The sequence below is a fragment of the Melospiza georgiana genome, chromosome 14, assembly GCF_028018845.1.
Source record: "Melospiza georgiana isolate bMelGeo1 chromosome 14, bMelGeo1.pri, whole genome shotgun sequence".
Taxonomy (NCBI): Eukaryota; Metazoa; Chordata; class Aves; order Passeriformes; family Passerellidae; genus Melospiza; species Melospiza georgiana.
Window position 1 is genome coordinate 14,988,492 of NC_080443.1, and position 25,942 is coordinate 15,014,433.

General features: G+C 47.2%; 1 protein-coding gene across 1 annotated transcript in view; it reads right to left on the bottom strand.

Annotated features, from left to right (window-relative positions):
* Window positions 1–4,175: 4,175 nt before the first annotated feature.
* NLRC5 (NLR family CARD domain containing 5) overlaps window positions 4,176–25,942 on the bottom strand; it is a 30,512-nt gene continuing 8,745 nt past the window's right edge. Inside the window, exons 10-47 of the mRNA XM_058034469.1 lie at window positions 25,571–25,621; window positions 25,171–25,236; window positions 24,856–24,939; window positions 24,436–24,519; window positions 24,204–24,293; window positions 23,281–23,346; window positions 22,109–22,186; window positions 21,617–21,700; window positions 21,338–21,421; window positions 20,337–20,426; window positions 20,164–20,211; window positions 19,275–19,343; window positions 18,501–18,584; window positions 18,091–18,174; window positions 17,236–17,325; window positions 17,066–17,128; window positions 16,468–16,551; window positions 15,743–15,826; window positions 14,659–14,748; window positions 13,647–13,712; window positions 13,074–13,157; window positions 12,917–13,000; window positions 12,372–12,458; window positions 11,858–11,938; window positions 11,286–11,366; window positions 10,740–10,823; window positions 10,419–10,502; window positions 9,768–9,851; window positions 9,596–9,679; window positions 8,849–8,932; window positions 8,342–8,425; window positions 7,448–7,531; window positions 6,706–6,789; window positions 5,786–5,869; window positions 5,606–5,689; window positions 5,035–5,118; window positions 4,690–4,773; window positions 4,176–4,257 (exon numbers count right to left, since the gene is read on the bottom strand). Of these exons, the coding sequence (XP_057890452.1) occupies window positions 4,176–4,257; window positions 4,690–4,773; window positions 5,035–5,118; window positions 5,606–5,689; window positions 5,786–5,869; window positions 6,706–6,789; window positions 7,448–7,531; window positions 8,342–8,425; window positions 8,849–8,932; window positions 9,596–9,679; window positions 9,768–9,851; window positions 10,419–10,502; window positions 10,740–10,823; window positions 11,286–11,366; window positions 11,858–11,938; window positions 12,372–12,458; window positions 12,917–13,000; window positions 13,074–13,157; window positions 13,647–13,712; window positions 14,659–14,748; window positions 15,743–15,826; window positions 16,468–16,551; window positions 17,066–17,128; window positions 17,236–17,325; window positions 18,091–18,174; window positions 18,501–18,584; window positions 19,275–19,343; window positions 20,164–20,211; window positions 20,337–20,426; window positions 21,338–21,421; window positions 21,617–21,700; window positions 22,109–22,186; window positions 23,281–23,346; window positions 24,204–24,293; window positions 24,436–24,519; window positions 24,856–24,939; window positions 25,171–25,236; window positions 25,571–25,621 (3,046 nt within the window). The remainder of the gene's footprint in view (window positions 4,258–4,689; window positions 4,774–5,034; window positions 5,119–5,605; window positions 5,690–5,785; window positions 5,870–6,705; window positions 6,790–7,447; window positions 7,532–8,341; window positions 8,426–8,848; window positions 8,933–9,595; window positions 9,680–9,767; window positions 9,852–10,418; window positions 10,503–10,739; window positions 10,824–11,285; window positions 11,367–11,857; window positions 11,939–12,371; window positions 12,459–12,916; window positions 13,001–13,073; window positions 13,158–13,646; window positions 13,713–14,658; window positions 14,749–15,742; window positions 15,827–16,467; window positions 16,552–17,065; window positions 17,129–17,235; window positions 17,326–18,090; window positions 18,175–18,500; window positions 18,585–19,274; window positions 19,344–20,163; window positions 20,212–20,336; window positions 20,427–21,337; window positions 21,422–21,616; window positions 21,701–22,108; window positions 22,187–23,280; window positions 23,347–24,203; window positions 24,294–24,435; window positions 24,520–24,855; window positions 24,940–25,170; window positions 25,237–25,570; window positions 25,622–25,942) is intronic.

Genomic DNA, 25,942 nt, shown 5'->3' on the forward strand with positions numbered 1-25,942 from the left:
AGCTCCGCACGGCCGCGCCCGCCCCTCGCCATCACCGCCCACCCTCCCGCCCCGAACGGCGGGGCCGGGGGCGGGCGGCGGGCGCGGCCGGGCTCGGGCTCCCCCCTCCGCAACGAGCAGCAGCATATCCTGATTAACAAAATAAAAAAAAAGATAAAAAAAGAAAAGCAAGGGGAAAAAAAGAGAAAAAGAAAAACAAAAAAGAGAAAAAGAAAAAAAAAAGAGAAAAAAATAGAGGGAAAAAAAAGAGAAAAAAAAAGAGAAAAAAAAAGAGAAAAAAAGAGAAAAAAAGAGAAAAAAAAAGAGAAAAAGAGAAAAAAAGAGAAAAAAAGAGAAAAAAAGAGAAAAAAAGAGAAAAAAAGAGAAAAAAAGAGAAAAAAAGAGAAAAAAGAGAAAAAAGAGAAAAAAGAGAAAAAAAGAGAAAAAAAGAGAAAAAAAAGAGAAAAAAAGAGAAAAAAAGAGAAAAAAAGAGAAAAAAAAGGGGAAAAAAGAGAAAAAAAAAAGAGAAAAAAAAAGAGAAAAAAGAAAAAATAAAAAAAAATAAAAAGAAAAAAGGATCCACCCCAAAACTTCTTCCCTCGCTGCTTTTGCTTTGCTGTTTGGAGAAAAAAAAAAGCTTAAAAACAGCCTAAAAAATACATCTAGAAAATTGTTTTCCGTGTTATGCACTCAGATCCAAGAGAAAATATAACTTTGTTGGATCAACAGTCATAGCATTTAAGCAAAACCACAGGGTTTTGTGCTGGCTGGGTGTAAGCAGGGTTTTCCCTGCCCAGCCCCTGTGGGTGCTCCTGGTGCTGAAATCATTCAGGCCTGGACTGTGTCCTGCTGGTTCTGCTTCCTGTGGGAAAAGGATGGGTAAAGAAGGAAAAGAAGCAGGCCCCAAATGCACGGCCCAGACGTGAAGGGCTGGCACAGGGCTGGGCAGTGTCACACCCAGCCATCAGCCACCCACCCCACAGAGCTGGTGTGTGCTCCCTTCCAGGCTGGTACCACCACTGGTGCCACCAAAGTGCCATTAGCAACCTCACCTGGCTCTTGGTGGACACATCTTCAGCTGTCCAGGATATCTATAGAGACATTTTTGAAGTGGAGATATGGTAATAAGGCTGAAAGCCTCTCTCTGAGGCTGCTGATTAAATAAACCATCCGTATTTGATCAGAGCTCTTTGCTGTGGGCCCTGCTCATGCTTTGGAAGATCACAGGCAAATAAGCCAGTCCCAAATTCCCCTGGCCAGCTGGAATACTTTCTTCTCCTTCAGTCTGAGCTGCGGAAGGCACAAGAGTTTTAAGGCACTGAGTTTTTAACCTCTGCCAGACCCAGGAGTGGAGCAGTGGGCACAGGACAGGCTCAGGGTCACCAGGGCTCCTCTCAGCACAGGCAACACCCAGCCAAGAGCTGAGCCTCATGCTGAGGAGCAACCCTGCTCTTCCTGTGTGGCCAGAAACCATCACAGAGAGGGATGAGGTTGTGCCTGAAAGAGGAATTCAGTGGGAGAAGTGGGGTCTGTGCCAGCCCTGCCCTCCCACCTCCTTGCCTGAGGCTTAAAATGTCACTTTGAGGGGAAAAGGGAGAGGCAGGCTGTGTTTCACAAATGCCAATATGCCTGTTTTCTCCTAGATCAGATTTTCCTGTGTTTTCTCTCCAAGTCACAGCAGGTTCAGGGCTACCTGGAACTGGATTTTAGCAGAGAGGAAACAGAGGCTGCATTTCCAGCTCCTTGGAGCTGCCTGCATCGTGTGCAGGATCCTGGCCCAGCCTGGCTCCAGCTGCTCCCCAGCACCAAATCCAGGCTCCCTCCCGCCCTCCAGCAGCCTGTTTATTTACAGCACAGTGCTTCTTTCTAAAGATCCGGTCTCAGGGGGCAAGATGCCTCCTGTGTATGAAACCAGTACTGACTAGCTCAGACATTGTCTTCCAGAGACTGCAGGCAGCCTGGAACAATAGGGGAGTGCAGAGAGTCCTGATGCATTTCCATTTTTGGACCATGATAAATCCAAAACCTAATAGTAACAGCTCTAAAAATGGCCTGCAGTAATTAGGTGGTTGGGAATTGGTTTGTTTTTCGGCCATCACACACAATCCCTCATGGCCTCACGTCTCCCTGCATTCCAGAAGATGCATTTAACCCCTCAAAATTGGCCAAAACCCCCAAGTTCCCCTCAGAAACTTTCAGAAACGAGCACCAGCTGGATCAGGGACATGGCAAGCACAATGGCAATGGGAAGCACGCCCCAGAAGTCCTTGGCATCACATGGGAGAATTGAACCACAGACCCAGCGTGTTCCTGTGTTCCATGTACAACTCTGTCCAAACCTTGGTTTTTAAAAAATGCAACCCATGCAGATAAAAACGAGCACAGAGCCCGTTTTTATCCTGAACTGCTGGATTACAGAAGCTCTCCCCGTTTTTGGGGTTTTGCTGACACCTGGTGTTCTGGAAAAGATGCTGTGTATTCCTGCCATTCCCTTCCCTCGCTCCTGTGGGGATGGCCACTCTCTGGGTCAGACTGGAGCCCTGAATTTGGGGGAAATGCAGGTGTGCAGTTAGATTTGAGTCCCTCTTTTAACACCTCGAGACAAGAGCAGTGCTGCATTCTCATGGTGTGTAACATCACTGCAAACCTCATGGTACAGATGGACAGCTCCTGACTTCAGGAATCAGGGGGACTGCAGGGGGGAACCCCAGACCTCATTTATCACAGAACAGTTTGGGTGGGAGGAGAGATTAAAAATCATCTTGTTCCAACCCCCTGCCATGGGGGAGTGAAGCCACCAGGCCCTGGCATTTGTGGGAGTCACCAGACTTGCCCCAACCTTCTACTAGACCAGGCTGCTCCAAGCTCCATCCAACCTGAACACTTCCAGGGATGGGGTAGCCACAGCTGCTCTGGGCAACCTCACAAGGAAGAATTTCTTCCTCATACCAGTTCACCACACCTGGTGAAGCTTTTTCTAAGTGGCAGTGCTTAAATCTGAGGTACTTGTTTACTCCATTGAATTATATAACCTGATGGAGGAATTTCACTACCTCTTTCTTCGTATGTTTTTGTTTTTAAACCCTTTTCAGAGTAGCCTCTGCAAAATGTGTCCCACTTTTACACCACCACGTCATTATGTCACCAAGCATGATGCTGATCTTTAAATAGGGACAGTGGCTCCCCCAGGAATAACCAGCACCACCTGCTCACCACCAATTGCCCAAAGATTTGCTGGACCAGCATTTCTGTCTCATTCCAGATGCCTGCCCAAATCAGATCAGTTACATCTTCCCAGGCAAACGCTGCTGCAAACAAAATTCCATAAATAAATCCACCACAAGAATCAAATATTTATTTTTACATTCTCTCCTGAAGGATGTGTATTGTTTTACTACAACACCCTGCAGGTGTTGTAATTTTGATTAAGGATAATGAAATACTCTGCTGCCTTTCTGAATGCCTGAGAAAATGCATTTCATTCTAGAAAAATGTAATCATAGAAGGGTTAAGGTTGGAAAAGACCTCTAAGATCACTGATCCAAATCCTTAACCCAGCATCAACATGTTCATCTCTAAACCATGTCTCCAAGTGCCACATTCACACATTTTCTGAACACTTCCAGGGATGGTGACTCCAAAATCTCACAGCTCTGAGAAAACCTTATATCTGCTTTTTTGTGACTGTGTGTGAGAACTTAATTATGGTGTCTATTCTTTCTGCTCCTCCTTCAAAATAAAGACAAAGTATTGAACTTCAAGTTAGAAGTTGGAGGAGGTGATGGTGAACCTTTCATTGCAGGACAATACATAAATAAATAATATCTAGTACATAAGCATTCTTATCACAGTTTGCTAATTATTTTCTGGAAAGTTATTCTCTTGAAGAGAGTTTCAGTGCTTTTCTACCAAGAATACCATCCTGCATGCTCAGCAGCAGTTATTTACAGTAGTTTTCTCTTCTGTACAATAAAAAAATCACAAGAAATAAAACAAACAAAAAACCCCCCAACATAAACAAACAAAACAAAAACCCAAATAAAAAACCCCAGTGTCCACCCTTGGTTCAGTGCAGCAAAGAAAGATCCAGTATTTACAGCTTTCAGTTGTAGGAACTTTGAGCTCCTGGCTCTTCAGTGCAGTTTTGAGGGCAGCAGCAGACAGAGAACTCCTAGCTAGGGCAAGGCTCCTCTTCTCTAGTTGAAGGAGAAGCACAGCCTTGGGTCTTGGCTTGTCAAGGTCTCAGGAAGGCCCCTGGGCACTGGATTGCCCCACAGCCTGCAAGGACAGCTTGTGTTACTGCAGGACCAGGTGTGATACCCAAACATCTGGAGATGTGGATGCCAGGGGAGAGTGGGACAGGGCAGGAATGTTCATCAGAAGTGAAACCAGAAGGAAAGAGTGAAAGAAAACTTTAAAGAACAAATGCAACAAACTTCCTGATGGGGATATTACACAGCTGGGTGTTCATTTTTTGCCTCATTTAAAGCCAGCAAGCTTTTCAGTTCCTTTTTTCCCTGGACTTTGAGGAGGTGAAGCTGTCCCAGAAAACCCTCACTTGCCTTGTGCCTGCATTCCCTGCAATGCCCCATTCCCTGCCAGCCAACCCAGGGCAGCAGGGACATGGGTCACCTCTGTCCCCAACCCTGTCACCCTGAGCTCTCCTTGCTGAGCCAAACCCAGCCACAGAGCTCTGGGACCCCTGCTCACCTGATGGACTCAATTTCTGGGCACGTGGCAAGTTCCTCTGCGAGCTTTGTGGCACCACAGGCTCCAATGTGGTTCTTTTCCAGGCTGTTTTAAAAACCAAAAGAGAAATTTGAAACAAACAAACCCACAGCGGAAAACAGCTGGATTGTCCCATGTTGTAATCACCTTAAGTAAAATAAGTTAATTCAATCAGCCAGGCAAGGCTGGCCCTTGGTGCATGGAGCTTAAACTGCAGGACCCTGCCTGTTATTCCTAAAATGCCTCCCCTTTTTGGAAGCCCAGTGATTGAAGGCTCAATGACAGAAAAATGAGCCTCCCCAGGGTGTTTCTCAGGGCTGTACTCACTCCAACACCTTCAGCTTTTCCATCTTTGGGAGAGCAATGGCCAACTCTTGGGCTCCTCCATCTCCAAGGGCATTCCAAGACAGTCTAAGGCAGACAAGAAATCCCAGCTGTGAGTTGTCACTACTGTGACATTACCCCTCGTGGATTAGCCTTTTTGCAAGAGCTGATCACCCTCTTATCATGACAGGTAAACATTCCCTTGGATCACAAGCTTAATTTTGAGGATTTTCCTCCATTTCACCACACATTTCCACGCATGATAAGACACCAAGGAGTGTCTGTAGACTGTGGTTATCTCAGAGTCCTGCAGGCCCAGGGAATGAGATGTGAAAGATGGAAATGGCTGCTGAGCACAAAGCTTTACACTGCTAAAAAAATTCATGGGGTATTTTATCAATTAGTAAATTATTGATACATTTATCAGCAAAATGTACTTGGTGGAAATAATTATAAAATACTTTTAACAATATTCAGCAGGGTGAGAAGTGCCCTGCATCTCCAAACGGGAGCAGGCACCAAAATGAGAGTGACCTGAGTGCTGAGGTGCCTCCCCACCCATGCCCACACTCACATTATCTCCTCCATGGACGGGCACTGCTGGAAGCCCAGAGAGAGGGACTTGGAAGTACCATCAGTGACTCCACAGAATTTCAAGCTGCAGCAGCAGGGAGAGAGCAAACAGAGGGCATGGAGGGCTGGTGTCAGAGTTGAGGGAGCACAGCACCACGTCCCCTGAGGCCCCAGCACTCACTCGATCTTCCGCAGGCGTCTGAAGCTCGGCAGCCCCTTGGACAGGGCATGGATGCTCTGCTCCCCAAGGTCATTTTCTGATAAACTGTAGGAGGAATGGGAAAGCTTTGAGTGGCCAGAAAAAGCAGGTATAGTCAGAGAAAAGCCACCATGAAAACATAACCATGTGAACAAGCAAGTTAATAGCCACTATCCAGACTAAGTGAGGATTGTAGACTGCAGGGATGGGCCAGGCTGGTAAACAGCAACTTTTATTCAATTCACTGCTTGGTACAATGGGAATGACTCTGTAGACAGCAGGGATGGGCCAGATTGGTAAACAGCAACCTCAATTCAATTCACTGCTTGGTACAATGGGAGTGACAGCCCTGCTGTAACTTACAACCTCAGTCCTTGCTTGCAGACAGAAATGTGGAGTTCTATCTGTGCCAAAGAAGGGCAGATCTGCAGCACATTATGTGTTGCACATGAAACTGGAAATAAAATACCCTCAAAAAGTGGAATTAATGACTGGTGTGACTTGAGAGGAAATAGCAGTAAGGGAGAATGGGAAGACCTTCCAACACCTAAAGGGACTACAAGGGAGCTGAAGAGAGCCTTTGGACAAGGGCATGGAGAGACAGGACAAGGGGGAAGAGCTTCAAGCTGAGGGAAGGATTAAATTGGATATTAGGAAGTAGAAATTCTTCCCTGTGAGGGTGGTGAGGCCCTGGCACAGGTTTCCCAGAGAAGCTGTAGATATCCCATGCCAGGAATTGTCCAAGGCCAGGCTGCACAGGGCTTAGAGAAACCCAATCCAGTAGAAAATGTCCCGGCTGATGGCAGGGGGATTGGAGCCCGGTGATCACCAAAGGTCCCTTCCAGCCCAAACCAGGCTGTGGTATCTTTGGCACCATCCCAAATGCACCAGCCATGACCTACCTTATCTCTTCCAGCAGCTCACACACCACCAGGGCTCTGGCCAGCTCCAGCCCTCCTGCCTGCCCAATGTTATTGTTCTGGAAGCTAAACAAGGAAACATAAGCATTGGATGATTATTTTGGAATAAAGCTGTAACAGAAGCTCATATTTAACTTGCCAAGAACCCAACCAGAGATGGTGTCCTACCACTGGGCTTCCTGTTCTAAGTTATCTTTTGATGACATCTTAGACTCAGGCTGGAAGAGATGCCTCTAGGCTAATTGAGCACTTTTAGCTCACCCATTTCTTGCTTTGTTAGTATAAAAGAGTACAAGAAAATCCTACATGTTAGAATCCTGGAAAGACTCCCACAAAAGTTTTAGAAATACAGTAACACTGAGTTCAGGGAAAATAAATGACTCAGAGGTGCCTGCACAAAAAGGTGAGGGTCCATAAAAGATGCTCATCCTTATGCTTACATTCCACCAGAGGCATCAGAAACTCACATACTCCAAATCAATTTTAAGGTTTATTTTACTGTATACTCTCTTGCTAGCTTGTCTCTATAGCTAATGCTGCAAGAGATGAAGCAAGAAGAGTTGATGTGACTCTTGCAGCAGAGTAATTGTGGAGGGTTTCTCAACCCTGGGACACTGAAATTACTCTCTAAACAGCCACAACCCATGCCTGCTTCCATGCCTTCTTTCAACAATCCCCATTGTCCCCAGGTACCCAGCCTTCCTGGGGCAGAGGTGACACTTACTGCAGGACCTTCAGGTTGGCCATGTGAGGCAGACAGAGGGCAAGTGTCACTGCTGTCCTGTCTCCAAAACCATTCCTTGACAGCCTGGGAGAAGCAGAAGTGAAATGTTGCTGGCAGTGAAATCCAGAGCCTCATTCCTCACCTGTGTGTCACCCTCACAGGGATGAGTGACCCCCATTCCTCACCCTCGTGTGCCTGGGACTGTGCTGAGAGGACCTAAAGTGCCCAATTCAAAGGACTCTGAGGGTGGGGGAAGAAACAATGGGGTTTTGAAATCCTGCAGCAGAAGTTAAACAGGAAAGTAAAACCAAGCTGCACTTCCTGACTGGGTTACCTGAGCTGCAATTGAACTGAAATTGCACTTTTTCATATGTGCCCTGAGTACACACACCCTAATCTGAAGGTTACAAGGACAGTTCCTGTAACTTTTCCTTATTTGTTATTTTAAAACTTTATTTATTTAATATGGCAGGACACATAGATTCTTTAAACTGGTTTGGGATAGAACACAAATAGATCTGACTGTGTAAAGTCTTTATCTGTCCACTTCCCTCCATTTTTGCAGCCACACAGATTAATGGTGACATCCTGGGCAACACAGGCACTGAGCAGCTCCTGACACTGCCTATGAACCTGCAGATTCAGCTCAGGAATCCATTAGTCCACTAATGCAGGCTGCACAGTCCTTGGAAATCTTCAAGGCAATCCAAGAACCAATCCTCAAACCTTCCACACCCAGCACCACACATTGCTGTGGTGGCAGCAGAATTTTTACTCTGCTCTCACGAAAATCATGTGGTAAAACTGATCTTGGCCTTATCAGAGTCATATCTAATTTCTATGCCTTGACTTTTGCCCAGCTTCCCAAAAGGATATTTGAAATGACACACTTACAGTAACTCCTTGATGTGCTTGCAATGGGCAAGAGCTTCCATCAGCTTCTCCCCTCCAGCAGGACTGGGATGGTTTCCTGAAAGGCTGAAATAAACATGGGACTCTCAGTGACTAAATGAGAACCAGAATGTACCAGGTGAAGATATTTCACTGTTTGCCTGCTGTGATGGGAGACTCGACCCCTGGGAGATGGTCTGGGGATTTTTAGGTTCTTTTGCCAAGTGCTGAGTGACTCCTGGCCCTGCAGGGCCTGTGGGGAAGGAGCAGCTTTCCCTCTCAGACAGAACTGGGAAAATCCTTTTCTAGCTCCAAGTCACTTCCAGGTTATCCATTTCAAAGTTACCAGGCTTTCCCCAAGAGCTGAGCCTAACAAAGAGTCTGGATGCTCTAATTTCTGTTCCCTGGGAGAAGGAACAGTTTAAATCCATGTCTCAGCCTTGCACAGGGATTCCCACACAGGCTTCCCCACCATGACCAAAACAGCTGAAGCAGAACAAAGGGACTCACTCGATTTTCTTCAGGTTTTGCATTTCCAGCAGGACAGCAGCAAGATTTATCAGGCCTGGATCTCCAATCTCATTGTGGCTCAAACTTTAAAGAAGAGATGGAAGGCTGTGTTGTAAAGGAGGATGGCAGGCAAAGTGCAAGATCTTATTTAACGTGTCCTATTTGCTGGATGACACCTCAGGCCTTGCCAGCAGAATCAAAGAGCTGTATATCTCAACTATCTCACAGAAAATTAATAGGTGTTAATGAGGAATTGTAAAAAACTGCAAAGAACAATTAAAATCACTGGATCCTGTTGACAGGTGGGAAATTACTTCAGGCAGAATAGCAAGACAGGATGAAGACAGGTGGTTATTATTTTACAAATTGCTACAGCAGAGAATGGACACCATCTGGCAAGAGAGAGAGGAAGAAAGGAGATCAAACGTGGGGTTGGCTCCTGCACAGATCTTTTCAGACAAATGTTGGATCTGAGTCTCTCCCAGGACTGAAGGGAGTCCTAGTCCTAGTCTGGATCCCAGGGAAGATTTAAATACTGTTTAATCCATTTTCTACATGGCTGAGTGAGGTAAGACCAAAGTTTCCTCTTCTGAACATCAAGTTCTGATTTCCTCTAGTCCCAGGTACCTCATACATGAGCACTTTGCAACCTCCCTGTTTTTGTAACAATCCTGTGTACAAGCTCATCTGGCTCTCTCCAAGTGCTGGCACTGGTGGTCACCTCTCTGCAAGAAAGGAGAAACTCACTTGATTTCCTCCAGGCTGTGCATTTTCCTCAAGGCTTCCGCAAGTCTGGAGCAGCCTTCATCACCAATGCTGTTGTGGTCCAATCTGGAAACAACATCCCCAGGAAAATGGAGATTTACCTGCTGCTGCTCAGCATCCTGGGCCAGAGGGGAGCTGCACAAGCCATACTCACATAAACCTTCTCAGGAATGGCATCTCACAGAGCCCCAGCACAAGCTCAAGGATGGCAGCACTGCTGAGTTTCATGTATCCCAGACTGGAGGATGAAATAACAATTAATTCTCCAGGGACAGTGGTGTGAGCACTCAGCACAGACGGGGAGCAGAACAAGATGGGAGAGATGGGGGAGTGTGTTCTAATCCCTGGGAATAATTTCAGTTTTGCTCTATAATGCAATTCTAATGGACCTGTCTGGATTCTGATAAAATACCAACAGAACACCAAAGCTCGGGAGCAAGAGCCCAGCTCCTTTCATTTAGGCTGAAATAAACATGAGACTCAGTGACTAAATGGAGCAAAGTCCAACAAGAGTCCAGCCCAGTCCTGCATGGATCAAAGTGCCTCTGTGACCACAGGACAACAAGATCCATGCAAAAAAACACAGCCAAAACATTTGATTCTCCACTGGAATTCCCTGCCACAGACTACTGATCTGTCTCACTCAGTCACTGTTCATTGCAAATATAAAATAATTATTGCTTCTTCCCTATCAGAAAAAGCACCTCTGTCCACAGTACATGCAGAAGGGAGGCTGCAGTTTAACTGAAGCTTCTAGAAAGCCCTGGCAGCCTCTGGTCAGCCTGGTAACAACACACTCACTCACTTGAGTTCTTCAATGGCCTGGCAATTCTGCAAGCCTGAGATCAAATAATCAATTCCAGCTGGTGCAACACTGCTGGAGGTCAGCCTGCAAAACAGCAAGGATCAGATGAGGGGATCAGGTCTCCTGATCAGCACACTGAGACAGGCAAACTGCCCCATCCCACACCCCAGGCAGCACAGACATCAGGGACCAGCAAGGTTGGGGAGATTTCCACACTCCTGGTGTGCAGGGCTAAGAGATGGCCTGAGACAGAGGACTGAACAAACAATAAATGTGTGGAAAAGGTCCCAGCTGGACACACAAACCCAAGGTCACACATACCCAAATGTCTTCAGCTCTGGAAGGGGCAGCAAAATCCTGACCAGCATTTCTGCTTCGTCCTCCTGGAGCTCCACGTGGGACCATCTGCAAGGAGGGAACAGCTCTGGGCTTTGTCCACGGGTGGCACAAGGCCTGTGCTGAGCCCACAGCTTTGCCCACGGGTGGCACAAGGCCTGTGCTGAGCCCACAGCTTTGCCCACGGGTGGCACAAGGCCTGTGCTGAGCCCACAGCTGAGGCACAGCAGGGCTGGGACCTTGAGGGAGGGACGCAACACTGACACCTGGCAGGGTCCCACAGGAGCTCCAGCCATGGCAGGGGAGTGTAGCTTCTCTGAGCACTGGGAGATTGAGGGGATTTCAAGGATACCCCACCAGGTCTGTGGGTATTTCCTATTTTCCATTCAAGCACTCCAAGAGGGAACCCAAAGGCAGGGGCTGGGACCCTGCCCTGGCCTCTCTCGTGCCCTGCTGTATGCTCAGAGTGCTGCACTCACCAGGACAAGCTGCTCCCCTCCCTAAAACCCTTCACCACACCTGGTAACTCACCTCAGCTGCTGAAGCTGAGCACATTTCTCACAAAGCCTTTGGCAGAGGGAGTGCTGCATTTGTGGCTTGTACCGGCTCAGTCTGCAGGACACAAACACAGAACACAACTCAGTGAGGAGCAGCAGAGCCCAGTGCAGCATCTGGTGACACAATTAGGGACAGAGCAGGGCTTTCTGAGTCCACCTGGGGCTTCCCTGCCATGTCCCATTTATGTCACAGTCCATGTAGAGAAACACAGCCCAGGACAAGAGCTGCCTGTTCCTCCAGCTGCACAAAAGGAGAAGGACACTGATGCTGCTCTCTCTGCACAATCAAGCAGAAGCCAGCATCTCTTAAGAGTCCTCAAAGTGCTCCTGATTGCTGCCAGGAAGGCAGATGGATTTTTTAGCCTTGTTTAGGTCCAGCATGGGTGAAGGAGAGCAGTCCAAAGGACCATGCACATGCATAAGATTCCTTCCACATGTGAGGACTGAGACTGAACCCAAGGAGCCTTAGACACTCTGAAGGTATTTTTCATCCCACAGTGAAATTCAAAGCAAGCAGAAAATAATGAGAAATAGTTGCCTTCTCACCTGCTGATGACTGATTCTGTCTTCTCCAGGCAGTGTGGGAATCTTATGACTAATTGGAAGAGGGTTTTATCTTTACATATCCTGAAAAAGTAGATATTAGAGAACAGCACGAATCTGTGAACTGCTGAGGGAAGAAAATACTGTATTCCATAGGAAAAATCAGGAGGAATGAATGGGACAGGGCACATGAAAGCTAATCATCCATTTCTGAGGAGGTTTGTAATGTTTAAGCTAGCTCCAAAACCAGCCTAAAGTGGGCACCCTTTCTCCCAAGGGCAACCAGGAACATGATCTCCTTCCCATTAAACCTTCTGAGCTGTGAGACCACAAACCTTCTAAGCACTTCTACCCACCAGCAATTTGGGTTAAAATTGGTTCAAGTGGGCAAATAGATCACAAATGCACTGGAGACAGTGAATAAACAACAGGAGAACCAGCGCTGGCTTCAATCTCATTCCCTTAAGAGTATCAGGCAGAAAGAAAATATTTGAAAAACACCAGAGGTGCCACTCACATGATCTCAGTGATGCTCCCAGAGGCCTGGAGAGCCAGCTCAAGCAGGTCCACAACTCTCTCTCTGCACACCCATGGCTCCTCTATGCTGCAAAGCAGAACACAGGCAGCCCTGCTTTATTCACACACTTGGATCCATCCCTGCCTCTGCCAGCTGAGTGCTCCACACTCCAAATCCATGGAAAGGTGCTTGGCTTGGCAGAGGAATGTCTGTATGGGACAGGGGGCAGCCTGGGAGCAGGGAGAATAGCCCAGCTTCCCTGCAGAGAGGGGAGGATTTGCCAGCCAGGATGCTGTGGCAGCAGGAATGTGTCCCCAGGATGATCACCCTTCTCTGGGAGGCTGGCAGGGCTCTGCAGGGCCAGCACAGCTTATGGCCAGAGCTCTACACAAGGGGATAAAGCCAAACACCAGTAACAGTCAGCCATGGGAGTTTCTCAGGCCAGTGCTCCCTGCCTTTGGAAGAAGCATAGCTCGCTTTATTTTTAATGAAAGGAGATCTCAGAAAATCAGAGCAGTATCTGCAAAATCACAATGACACAGTACCTGATTTTCAGCAGTCCCAGATCCTTCCTCAGGGAATGCAGGAGTCTTTCTGCAGCTTGGACTGTCATGTTGTTGTTTGAGGACCTAGAACCAAAGCTCAGTGTAATGAGCAGCTCACAAATGAGCCCCCCAATGGGCCCAAGAGCCATTAACTCACGTGTACTCTGTCAGACCAGTGCACCTCTCCAGGAGCAAGAACAACTTTTCCAAGTGCTCTGGCTGAAAGTTGCACTCTGCCAGTCTGAAAGGATGAGAAAGAACAGCCTTTATTCATCACAAACAGTTCAGGCTTTCTGAGCTGGAAACATCAGGCAGCACAGCCTAACCCCACAGAGAAAGGAGGATGGCACAAAAACCTTAAACACCTTTATGGGTTTCCAAAAAGAAAACAAAACTGTGGCAACACTTCAAAAGCATCTGTGGAGATATTCTGATATAAACCTGTGTGCTATAATGGCACTGCTCCTTGTAGGACCCTGTCCTGTGACTGAGGAACACCTAAAGGTGCCCAGGTGAGGAGCAGACAGTGGGGAAGCACAGAGAGAAAGGGAGGTGGGATCCTCTGTGATGTGACAAAGCTCTTCTCACCAGGTGAGCCCAAGGAAATGTATCAGCCATTAGTGCAAAATATCACCATGCCAGGAGCAAAAAGAGGTTTTGTCTGTCTTGTGCCTCAAAAAAGGACCCCACCCTTACCAAAGAAATCACCACAAAAGGTCAGTAACATCACCTCAAAATCTTTCTTGGGTCATCTCCACTTGCCAGCTTGATGATTAAAGTTGCTTTGGAGCACAAACTGCACAGAGAAGACACGAGTGTGAGATTTAGATGGAGAATTACTACTTTTCTCAGTGTTCAGAATTTAATGATACCAAACTGCAGAAAATAATCCAGCACAGCAGTGACAGGTACCTGGCACAGCTCAGCCCTCCCCAAAATAAACCAGCCCAGGGAAATGCTTCAGTAAGGTGTCACTCATGCTAAATTGGCAGCACTGGTGTTTGGAAAGGCAATCCTGACCTGTCCTGCTTTTATTTTATTTATAAATAAAATAAATATATATTTTATTTATCCTGCTTATATTTTATAGCTTTTGTTTGCTTCCTCTGCACTCTCTGGGGAGAGGCACAACAGGAGATTTTAGAATGGCCCAGAGATTCAGCAGACACATCTAACTGCAGGAATGGATGGAAGTGACCTGGTTAAAAGTGGTTGAGGACAGAGCAGCTGGTCCCATGGACACAAACACTGATAAGGCCCCACAGATGAGCAGCACAGCCCAGTCTCATGCCTGGAATCTGTGAGAAAAGCACTTTGTGCCAGAGCAACAGGCCCAGAGCCCGTGGGAGACTTTTGCCTGAGAGGAAAGGAGATAAAATGCAAATCCAAGTAAAAGCAATTTCCCATGTTCTTTCTATTGCCTCTGAAATCTCAACATACTGAGGAGAACCTTAGAGAGCAATGCTGGCTCCTGCCCTGAAGAGGTTCATTAACAAATAAATACATGACAATAATTGTTGGTACAGCTGAATATCTGTGTCTATTCACAAAAATAACCTGGTCCTGCAGAATGGTAATTCTGGTTGGCAGTTATGTTTGGCCATTTGAAATGGACATAAACCAAGGACTTAGGTAGTAGAAAATATGGTCCTCATCATTCTTACCAGCAGGTCACAAAATTCCAGTAACTAAGAGGAAAACAAGCAAGGAAGACTCAGAAATTACTGAAGAAAAGCAGTCACCTGACTTGAACTTCAGTGGTGTTTCCAGATGTGACAAAGGCATTTATGAGATGTAGGACTCCATCCTGAGAAATCCCATTGTGGCTCAGACTGCACAGAAGGGAAGGAAGGATTTGCACATGTCAGGAGTCAGGGCTGGCCCAGGCTCCTCAGGCACAGAAGCAAAACTCAAATTGGCACCAAAGACAGAGCAGTTTGTGGGGTGCTGGGCCCCTTCAGCTCTGCTCAGTCACTGAACTCCCCCAAGACAGGGCTGATGACTTGGGAGACAGAAAACGCAATTTTCCTCTTGCACTAGAGAGGCAGCAGCAGCTGGAACATTCACTGCCCCAGCAGAAAGGGAAGGGGAGAGGCTGGGTAGGGCACAGCTCAGCTCACAGCACCTTGGGAATTGAGTTACTCAGAGAGGACACCACACCCAGAAGAGGGATGAGCTTAAAGCTCTGGGTCAGCTTCTGTGACACCACCCTGTGGCATTCACATTCTCTGAAAAATCCCTTTGCCCAGGATTTTTCTCCTGGGAAGCCTCAGAGAAGAAGGAAAACAATTGTTATCTCATTTGCTTCTCCCCTGTTTTGCTCATGTGGAATGTGTTTGGAGATTGTTTCATTGGATTCTGGTGTGAGCTGTTTTCACTCTTTGGCCAATCAGTGCCAAGCTGTGTCAGGACTCTGGTAAGAGTCACAAGTTTTTATTATTAGCTTTTTAGCATTCAGTAAGTATCTTTTCTGTATGCCTTAGTATGGTTTAGTTTAGTATTCTTTAATATAATATAGTATCATAAAATAATAAATTAGCCTGAGTGCATGGAGTCAGATTCATCATTCCTCCCTGCCACAGGGGTCCCTACAAATACAATCCCACCCCACTCTGGGCATTGCTATTTCCTGCTGGCACTGATAAAAAGACTTTTGTTTATTTTCAGCAGGTTTTGGATCAGACCCTGAGTCACCACAGCCTGGTGCTCGTAGTTCAGTCAGAGCTTTTCTCCCAAGGCAGGAGAGGGAAAGAAGCACAAGCAGAAGCTTCCTGGAGGATCACACAACACCCTCCTGCTCCTTGGGTTCACTGTGAATTCTCTTACTTGAGGGAACAGGTACCAGGCACTCGATGCAAGCGGTCCAAGAGGCACCTCAGGCCTTCATCCCCCAGCTGATTCCTGGAGAGACTGAAAGGCAGAAGAACAATGTGGCCAGCCAAAACTCAGCCTTGGAAACAGGTTGCCCAAATAGGTGGGGGTTTCCCTATGCCTGGAAATATTCAATGCCTGGTTGGCCAGGGTTCTGAGAGACCTGATGTAGCTGAAGATATCACTGCTCATGACAGGGAGTTAGACTAGATGGACTTTAAAGAGCCTTTCCAAAAAAAAAAAAAAAAAAGAAAAAAGAAAGAAAAGAAAAATGTATTCTATGTTTACTTTAAACAGCAATGGTCCTTGGAGAAGCTTTGAAGAAAAAACTCCAATTTCCTGCACTTAAAATCCTAGCTTAGCCAAAAAGGCCTGTTTAAAACAAATCACTGCCTTATGAAATTACCTAATGCATAAGCTCCAGAGCAAGCTCAAATGAAGAGCTCAGGTGAAGCAACAAATGCCTCCAAACAGTAAAGGAGTCAAATCCCAAAGCAGCTGTCCCATCAGCCCAAAAGGACCTGTATAATTGCTCACTGATTGTGTTTCTCAGCAGCCTGAATGAGCACACACACCCCTGCAGACAGGCTGGGACACTCCAGGCACTGCTGAACCCACAAACACAGCTCTCCCCCTGTGACTCTGCTCAAGACCATGGCAACACCCCAAACCCCACTCACTCTATTTCTGCCAGCCAGCCGTGCTGCTCCAGGATGCTGCAGAGCTCCTCCACCTGCCCTTCCCCAATGGCACAGCCTGTCAGCCTGTGGGAGACAGCAGGAGGGTTAGAGCATGGCCAGCAACCACTGAGAAGTGCCCACCTGCACCTTCACACCAGTCTCTGTGCAGAATTCACATTTTTTGCCATCTCTTGGTGCTGGGACAGAGACATTTACAGGCTCCTGTGCAGGGGCACTCCAGGGCCATCCCTCATCACACAGATGGTCATCTGGAGGTTATCCCCCAGAATTTGAGGCACACATTTGGAAAATGCACTGATGAATGCTCAATTCAGGTGCTCGTGCAGCAGAATTTGGTGCAACTCAAGATGATCACAAAGAAAAAAGGAGAAAAAGAAAAGCACTGGCCTCTGCCATCCCAGTGCATCCAAATGGTTCTGAATTGCACTTAAGCAGATGAATTGAGCCCTAAAGCTTAGGGGCCTGAGCTCCTTGGCCACCAGCCCATGAATTCTCAGTACAAGAGGCAATCTGGCTCCCTGCACTGGTGCTTCAAACCCACCCACAGAGGATCCCAGCCAGTGCTCTGTGCCAGTACCTGCAGGATGTCCTGTGGCTCTGCGTGCTTGCTCCTAAATGCAGGAAGGCATTTTCACTTGACCTGAGGCAGACACAAAGGACAGTCCTTCAGCACTGACCTCCAAGGATGACAGGCTTTGCAGGCCCTGCATGCCTGAGCTGCTGGGCTCCAGAGCCCGAGTGCCTCACCTGACTTCCACCGCTCTGACCCGCTCACAGAGGTTGATGGAGTTGAGCAGTAGAACAGCACAACGTGGGGACAAGGAGTTTTTCCTAATACTGTAAGGGAAGGGAAAGAAGAAACACTGAAATCAGCTTCTAAGAGAGGCTTCCATACACACAGCCCAATTTCCCCATTATTCATTTTGAGACACAAAAGATTGGAGACATCCCATTTGACTCAGGATGAGGGAGCAAGGACCTAAAGCTTTGAGCATTGGCACTCAGTGCTCCTTTATCTAAAGGAGAGGCTCCTTTAGTCCCCTTTGCCTAAAAAGGGAGCACAGACCAAGGGCTTACACTGAACCACTCCTCCTTTGGGGCTGCTGGACTAGAGACACCCCAAATGGAAGCAACCTCCCGAATGGGCAAACTCATTCTCATGACACCCTGCAGCTCCTCCATGCTACAAAACCTTGTAAAACATGGCCAGGCTCCTCCTGGGCTCTTAGTCCACACACTGGAGCGCCCTATTCCCTGACAGGGCTTCCCTGGCCTGGATTCCAGCCTGAAAAAAGTTTAAAAAAAGACTGGCCATGGCACTTGGGGCTATAGTCTAGTTGAGGTGTTAGGGAAAAGGTAGGACTCAATGAGCTCAGAGATCTCTTCCAACCTCATTATTCTGTGATTCTGAATTGCCCTCTGCTAAATGTCATTAAAGTGCTGCTTTACTTCTAGAAACAAGAAAAGAATGGGTGTGAAAGCATTTTTGCATTTTGTTTGCCTTGCTTGTTAGTTTACAATTACTGATTAATACTCCTGAGATCTGCTGTGCTATTAACACTTTCCAAACCAATGTTTGAAAGCAGGGACCCCATACATCACCTCAGGAGTGTCAGATGACAGAAGAATGGCAGAAAGCTCAGTAATCTCTCAATGCTCTGGTCACTCAATGAATTTCCAGACAGACTGTAGAATTTGGAAGGAAACAAAACCCAGGAGAAATTGTTTCAATCCCTAATTACTTCTGTAACATTTACATGGACATGCACACACAAATGGGCAAATTCTGAGAAAGGACATGTCCAGAAATGCCATGAGAATTGGGCAAAATTTAGTCCTTAGTTCTCTTTGAAGCAGGACAGTAGAAAGTCTGGGTTTAGTTGAGTATCTGGATGAGGATGTGGTGAGAGGAGAGCTGGTGTACATCAGCTGCCACCCTGAACATCAAATCTGGGGTTTAAACAGCATATCTGTGTCAGGGCTTGGGGAGAGAGACAGACAGACAGACTTACTGGATTTCTGTCAGCTGGGGACATCGAGCCAGTGTCTGGCACAGCCTGGTCACATCCTCCAGACCCACTCTGCACTCCCTGAGACTGAAGCAAACAAAGCACTCAGGATCTGGACGTGCCCACGGGATGCCACCAGCCCCTGCATGCCCTAGAACCTCACAGCCCAGGACAAGGCCCATGGGGACCCTCTCACTTCCACCACACAGAGTTTGCTACCCTTGGCCTGGGACTTAGAAATCACAACCTGGGACAAGCAGATGACTTCACCAGCCCTGAGCTGATTGGAGAGAGCCAGTGCACCAAAATACCAATACTCTGGGTATTCCTCCCAAGAAATACTTTGGGTATTGTGGCTCCCTCCCTAGAGCCACATCACTGGTGACTCAGTTGTCTCAGGAGACTGGAGAGCATCTTCCCCTGCTCAGCACTGCCTGGGCTCTCCCAGGGGAAGCCTGGAATTGGTGCCTCCTCTGTCCTTCTCCAGGAAGGAAATCCTAGAAGCCTTTTTGGGTGACAAACCGGCAGCTCTGCATGGGATGAATGGAGCACTCACACAGATCTGTCTCTCATTATTTATGGGTAGGAGCTTCCTGTGCTGGAAAGCAAGGCAATCCCCTCAAACCAAGCAAGAGATGCTATTATTACTATGAATTTTCCTCTCTGAGGAGACACAGCTGGAGGGATGGGTCAGTCCCACACACCACACTGCCCTAAAGACCCCCACAATCACCTCTCCCCCCAGTCCTGGTGCAAAGGGAAGCCAGGCTGCCATACCTGAAGCTTTGTCCTTTTCCTTCCTGCTTGGGGCATGCCAGGGAGCCACTTCTCCATCTGCTGATGCTGCTGGGGAAGGAACAGTTTATCCCGCGAGTTGTGCTGGTGTTCTCCCTCATAGCCAGCTCCCCATGAAGGGGCTGAGGTAGTGGCAGTGGCCTTCTGCTCCAACCTGCCTTCCCCCACCACCTGCCAGAATGAGGTTCAGCCCATCCCCAGAAGAAAAAGAGCTTTATTGGCCCTTTTCCAGCCTCCAGAGAGTTGTGAGCCATTCAGCACTTGGGCATGTGCTGTGTCCTGGCCAGCAGGGAGGTGACTGAGCCTGTCCCAGCAGTGGGTGCTGCTGGCTGCTCCATTGTTACAGACATCCTTTATGAAAAATCATTTCTTTAGGATTTTTCCTCCTGAGAAGCTGAGAGGCCTCAGGAACAAAACATAAACATTGATTATCTGCTGCTGTGGAATGCAACAGGTGGATCTGTGATTGGTCCATGTTGGTTGTTTCTAATTAATGGCCAATCACAGTCAGCTGGCTCAGACAGAGAGGCGAGCCACAAACCTTTGTTGTCATTCTTTCCTATTCTATTCTTAGCTTGCTTTCTGATGAAACCTTTTCTTCTATTCTTTTAGTACAATTTTAATGTAATATATATAATAAAATAATAAATCAAGCCTTCTGAAACACAGAGTCAGATCCTCATCTCTTCCCCAACCCGTAAACCCCTGTGAACATGGTCACACTCCATGCCCTCCATCAGCCATGAAACAACTTCCCCCAGCCTGGCCGGAGTTTGGCTCCTCATAACACACCTCAGGGACCCACATGGCACCTGCTGTTTAGAACTTCACAAGGAGTTTAAAACACTTATGTGAGCGGGTATGATTTTACCTGACTCTTTCCCAAAAGGTCAGATGAACCACCTGGGGGTGTCCTAAGCTGTAACCAGAAAAGAACATCATCAGCACGGAGTTTGGCAACACAAGCTCCTGTATCATCCCTAAAAACCCACAGCTTGAGGTTGTAAACAGCAAAAGAATATAAAAAACTACTCCTGGCCATACCTGAGGCTCATTGTTTTAATGTGTCCCAGTGTAGTTAATGATTGAGCTAAGAAAAACACAGAGCTAAGGGAGATCCGGTTGTTGTCAAACCTGCAGGAAGAAAAGATAAAACCAGCTGCTGCAAGCAAAACTGATAAAAAATATCCCCACAGCACATCTGCTGCACAGATCCTTGTGCAGCACACCCTCTGTCAGTGTTTCCTGCTGCAGCTCTGCAGGCACAACTGACTCCCATATATTTTAAATCATCCCTCACTTTTAGTGTTCAGAGAATCACAGAATAGCCAAGGCTGGAACAGATCTCTAGAGCTGATTTGGTGAAACTCCTGTGCAGGAGGGTGAGCATGAAGAAACAGCTCAGGACATTGAGCAGCTGGGTTTTTATCACCTCCAAAGACAGCAAATTCACATTCTCTCAGAGCAACTTGTTCTAATGAGATTGCCTGTAACTGGAACAATCTTGGTTCAATTAACCAAACGGGAACAATAAATATTTCTTTCAACAGTGCAGGATGGTGCCATTCTCCTTCAGCCAGTCCTGCACAGAGCACTTGCAGTGGGAGTGCAGGTGAAATACCCAGATAAACAAACACCAGCCAGCACTGCAGGAGAATTCAGACTCCACCACGGAAGCTGGGTCTCCCCAGCACCTCCCTTCCTTCCAAGCTGTTCCCTTCAGGAGAGGAAGGGCTGCTCCGCCTCCCTGTGAGGGGAAATTCAGTGAGTTGCTGAAGACCTCAGGCAGTTTCAGACCCAGGTACCTGACATGAAACCACCTGTCCCCTTCATGGGGGAATGAGAACAGAGCCTCTGGGGCACTGATCTCAGCCAAGCTTCAAATGGACTCAGTCTGCTCTGGGCTGGAGCTGGGGACGGAGCAGACAGCACAGTGCCCAACACAGAATATCCTGCACTGATTGTGAGGGGCCTTCCCAAATGTGCTTCCACAAACACTTCACAAAACCCAGCCCATGCATAAGGAAAAACCAGGAGCTACTCACTTGAGAGAACGTAGCATTTTCAGTTTTGGGAGGCACTGAAACAGCTGCAGAAGCCCCTCATCTCCCAGAAAATTCCCTGATAGGCTAGGATATAAAGAAAGGCATTTAATTTTCACAGTAAAAACACCCATAGGCACCATCAGCTCTGTTATCTGAAGGCACAGCCACACCTCCCACCAGGCTGTGGCTCTACCCCACTCTCTCTTCAACACTAAGGGGCATTTTCTGAGCATTCCAAATAAATGCAGGAAAACACCAGGGGAGCTGAGGAGGACTCACTCCAGCTCAGAGATGTGGCCACATTCCTTCAGGACTGCACACACATTCTTCAGGTCACTGCCTTGAAGATTACAGTCTGTCAGTCTGTGGGGAAAAAAAAGAAATCAATCATCCAGGTCTGCAGGATTTCAAATAAAGGTGGTAAACCTCACTCCTCTGAAAATCAGAGAATCAGTGAAGAGATAATAATGAAATTTAAAAATGCCTTGATGCTTAGCAGCTCCCACAGGGTGTCCAGGTGATGCCACCCCTGCCTGGCACTGCAGGTCCTGTGTCCTTGGTAAGGCACAGGGTGGCACCAGGTCCCAGGGGCTCCAGCATTCCCTCCATCCAGGACAGACCCTGCAGCTCCCCTGGCAGCTCTTGTGATTCTCCCCAAGTCTCTTGTGATTCTCCTCTTAGAGATGTGAATTACATCTCTAAGATGTTACCCTGGAAACAGGACCCAGAGATGGGACATGCATGGGACACAACGAAAACTGGCCAGGGTACCTGATTTTTTGGGAGGTGTCTGGTGTCTGGTTTTCCTCCCCACGTTGTTGGTCACCAGTAGAGAACACAGGCTCTTCCCTAAGTGAGCACAAAAGCAGACAAAGGTGAAACTCTTCTGTTTTAGCATTTTGGCAGATCCCTGGGGCCACCCTGGCTCCAGCCTGTATCTTGCCAATTGCAAGCTCTCCTTTTCTACCCAAATATCTGAGCATGCAGACAACTGGAGAGAAGGGGAAAGAGATATTTCTGTCTAAGTTTTATGGAGAATTCAGCTTTTGCTGAATTTAGCTGAATTTTGCTGAATTTAGCTTTTGCCTAAATAAGTTTTGTGAAGAGACTGTACAAAAATCTGACTATTCATAATTAAATGGAACTGTCTATGACTAACTAAACTGTAACTAAAAGCTACAATTATAAACAGTGAAACTATAACTAAATCTGACTATTCATGACTAAATGGAACATGCAAAAGCTAAAATATCAGAGTTTGAAATGCCACCTGGTGCTTTAAAGGAGCCCACAGATTGCCTGTCTTGGGCTGTCACTCTCTCTCAAGCACAACCACTGAGCTATGCCTGTAAGAGTGCTGCTTTGTCTCTCTGGCTAAAAGGTGGAATGTAATTATTCCATGGGAAATGCTGTTTTACTGTGAGCTCAATCCACAGAGAACAAGGGTATAAAGAGTGAGCCTGGAATCCCAGGAGCAACAGAAAACCATTTCTTGGTCAAAACCTTCATGTTGAGCTGTTTTAACCACAATTTTCTGAGGGGAAAAATTACCTTCCAAATATCCCACAGTTTAGGAGTACCATGATCCAGAATGGAGAGTGTTCTGAACTCAGGGATCTGTGAATCTTTTCAGAATTGGGTGTGGCATTCACTTGCTATTTTACCCTCACAATTATCAGCTAGCACGGGTGTCATTGAACAGCCTGCTCTGCTCAGGGTGCTGTGGGATGAAACGTGCTGCTCTAGAGGCATAAAACACTACAGAAGGCAGTGACAACTTTTCAAGGGGCTGAGAAAGCCAGGAGACAGCTCCACATTTAGGTTTGGGGGTGGGGTGGGAGGCAGGAACTGCTGTGGAGTGGAGTGTTACCCTTGGTACCTACACAGGATGCCAGAACCAAACAGGATGCTGAGATAACGCCATTTGTGCACACACAGCCTACCTAGGAGGAAGGGAAGCAAGCTCCCTGTCTTCTCTGAACCTCAGCACTGCAGTATCATGAGAAAGGCTGTGAGGAAGAGAAGTAATCAATCAGTGTCATGGTTTGGTTATTTACAGGACTTCTTGTTTGGTTTTGTTCTGCAAAACTCTGGTGACACCAATCGTTTGTGCTTAAAACACTCCCAAAGCAAGAAAAAACAATCCCCGTGAGTTTTAAACTCTGGTTGGATCAAATTATGCAGTATCTGATGATCCAGTTTCTCTGAATCACTAGACAAAGCACAGACAAAATTGCTGTACTCGAATGTGTTTTCAAGTGATAGTAACAGAGGAGAAAGAACTTCAGTGCTGCTCCAGGAGGTGTCAGCAGCTCTCACACTCTGCAGAGATCCTGGCTCCAAAACTCCCCAATGCACAGAGCAGGGAAGCATTTTAAAACACCCCATGCACTAAAGGACAGAGAGCTTTGCAAGCACCCAAATTGTGGCTGATGGCCTGTTGTCATCTTATTGCAAAATTCCAAACCTCCTCAGTGGCTTCTCATGGACAGCTCCTCACAGCACTGACTCCTTCTTCTGCACAGCCAACAAACTGCAGCTCTCCTCTGGAGGAGCTCACCCACTCTTTTATTGCACTGATCCTTATTGGACACAGCTGTGGCTGTAAAGGGCAGCCCTGTTCCTAATCCTTGGTAATTGGTACAGCTGCAACTCCTCAGGAGTGAGGTTGCCTTCTGCACTGTCTCTGTTTCCTTATCCCCCCACCATGGCCCTGCAATCAGCTCCCAGCAATGCCACCAAGGGTCAGTGGCCACCTTGGGACACGCTCTGCACCCACCCCACGCCCGAGATGACCCCACAAAACCCTCAGAATGCAATTCCCGGGCTGGGGATTAACCCCAGGCATGGCTCCAGAGCCACATACCTGACCTGCAGCTCCATCACCTCCTGGCAGGAGTTTGCTGACTGCAGCAGGCTGCACAAGCCACTGACAGAGAGGCGGTTCTGGCTGAGACTGGGAAAGAAAAAGGCAATTAGCTGGGCCCTGAAATCCCACAGGATGGCCTGTGGAGCAGCCACCAGTGCTCTGCATGCTTGGAACCATTTCCCTTCAGAAGAAACCAAGGCAGGTTGGTTTTGTGCAAGGCAACACTTACTTCAGCTGCTTTGAGATTGATAGACAGGGGAGGCTTTTCAGCAGACAACTGCAGCCTTCATCTCCAAGCTTGTTGCCTGATAAACTGAAGCATTTTCCAGTTAGTGGGGACTGACTGGAACAGTAAAAACAAAGCTCTCAAAACCTGCTTGCTGTTCCTTTCCCACAATTGCTTTTTTGTCAGGACTGTTGCTCTGTCTCAGATCAATCTTCCCCGCTTATTTCTGCATCAACCAACTTCAGACAAAAAGCTTTAGCCCTTGGGCAACATGATTCATGTTTTAGACCCAAACCATCTTGCTTTAGAAAAATCTATGCTCTTTAAGGCCCTTTCCAACCCAAACCAGCCTGCGATCCTGTGATTCCTGCTCCCACAGCCCCTGCCTGCAGCCACTGAACAGGAAGGAAAGGAGGCACTCACTCCACTTGAGAGAGCCAGGGACAGCTCTGGAGAATGGCCACAATCCTCCTGGCATGCTGGGAGAGCAGCCTGTGGTCCTGCAAGCTGTGAACAGAAAGGCTTGGTGAGCACTGAGGGCATGGGGGTGCCCCTGGCTGGGCTGGACCGGATTTCTATTGTCATCTTTATTTACTGATTCAGGTTTATTTCAAACTTTCCACATGTGGAAATATCCTCTGTCCTTAAGGATGAACACATCTGCTTCTCTGGCCCTTCTATAGTACCTGCCATCTGCAAACCACATGCACCAGCAGGACTCTATGTGTCTACTCTTACCATAAATTCACACGTCTAGTTGGCATTAAGTGTTCTTTATTCTCTTCCAACTTCAAATCCGGAGATCTGCAAACAAACAAAATAATTTGGCTTTTAATATGCTTTCATGAACTATTGACAGCTAGGTCCCAGTTAATATTTCCCAGCAGAAACCACCAGGTCTGTGTTCTGTCTTTTTTTGCAATAGAACCATGGCACCTCAAGCTTACCCAGGCCCTAAGGAGATGCTTTTGTGGGACTGGCTGTGGGTGTGTGTGCAAACCCAGCCATTTCTGGGTACATTTCCCATTGCTCAGGCAGCTGCAGGGGCTGTGGGCACCAGCTGTGCTGTTATTGTGGTTTATGGTGACACTTCAATCAGCACAATTGAACACAGAGTAACCACAGTGCAGTGTCTCACCTCTGAGCTCTCCCAGATGCGCCAGAAAAATGAATAACCATGGTGTCCCCCCTGAAAAAGAGATCCAGGTCAATATCAGGTCACACACACTGGGCCAGGATTTTTTTTTTTTTGCAAAGTTTGTTGGAAAGAGATTCAGTAGAAACTCCCTTCCAGCAAGAAAAATAAGAAAAAAGCCATATGCAATTTGAGTTACACCAGGGATTACTTTGGCCTGTTAAACTTAGAACTTAAGACAACCACAAGAGCCAGGATGATTTAAAAAATCTACTCTTTGTCATCCCAGACACATGAAAATCCCAAACCCTGCAATTTAAAAGAATGCACACATTCCTTAGAGCTAAATTCACACATTTTCACTGAACTTAGCTG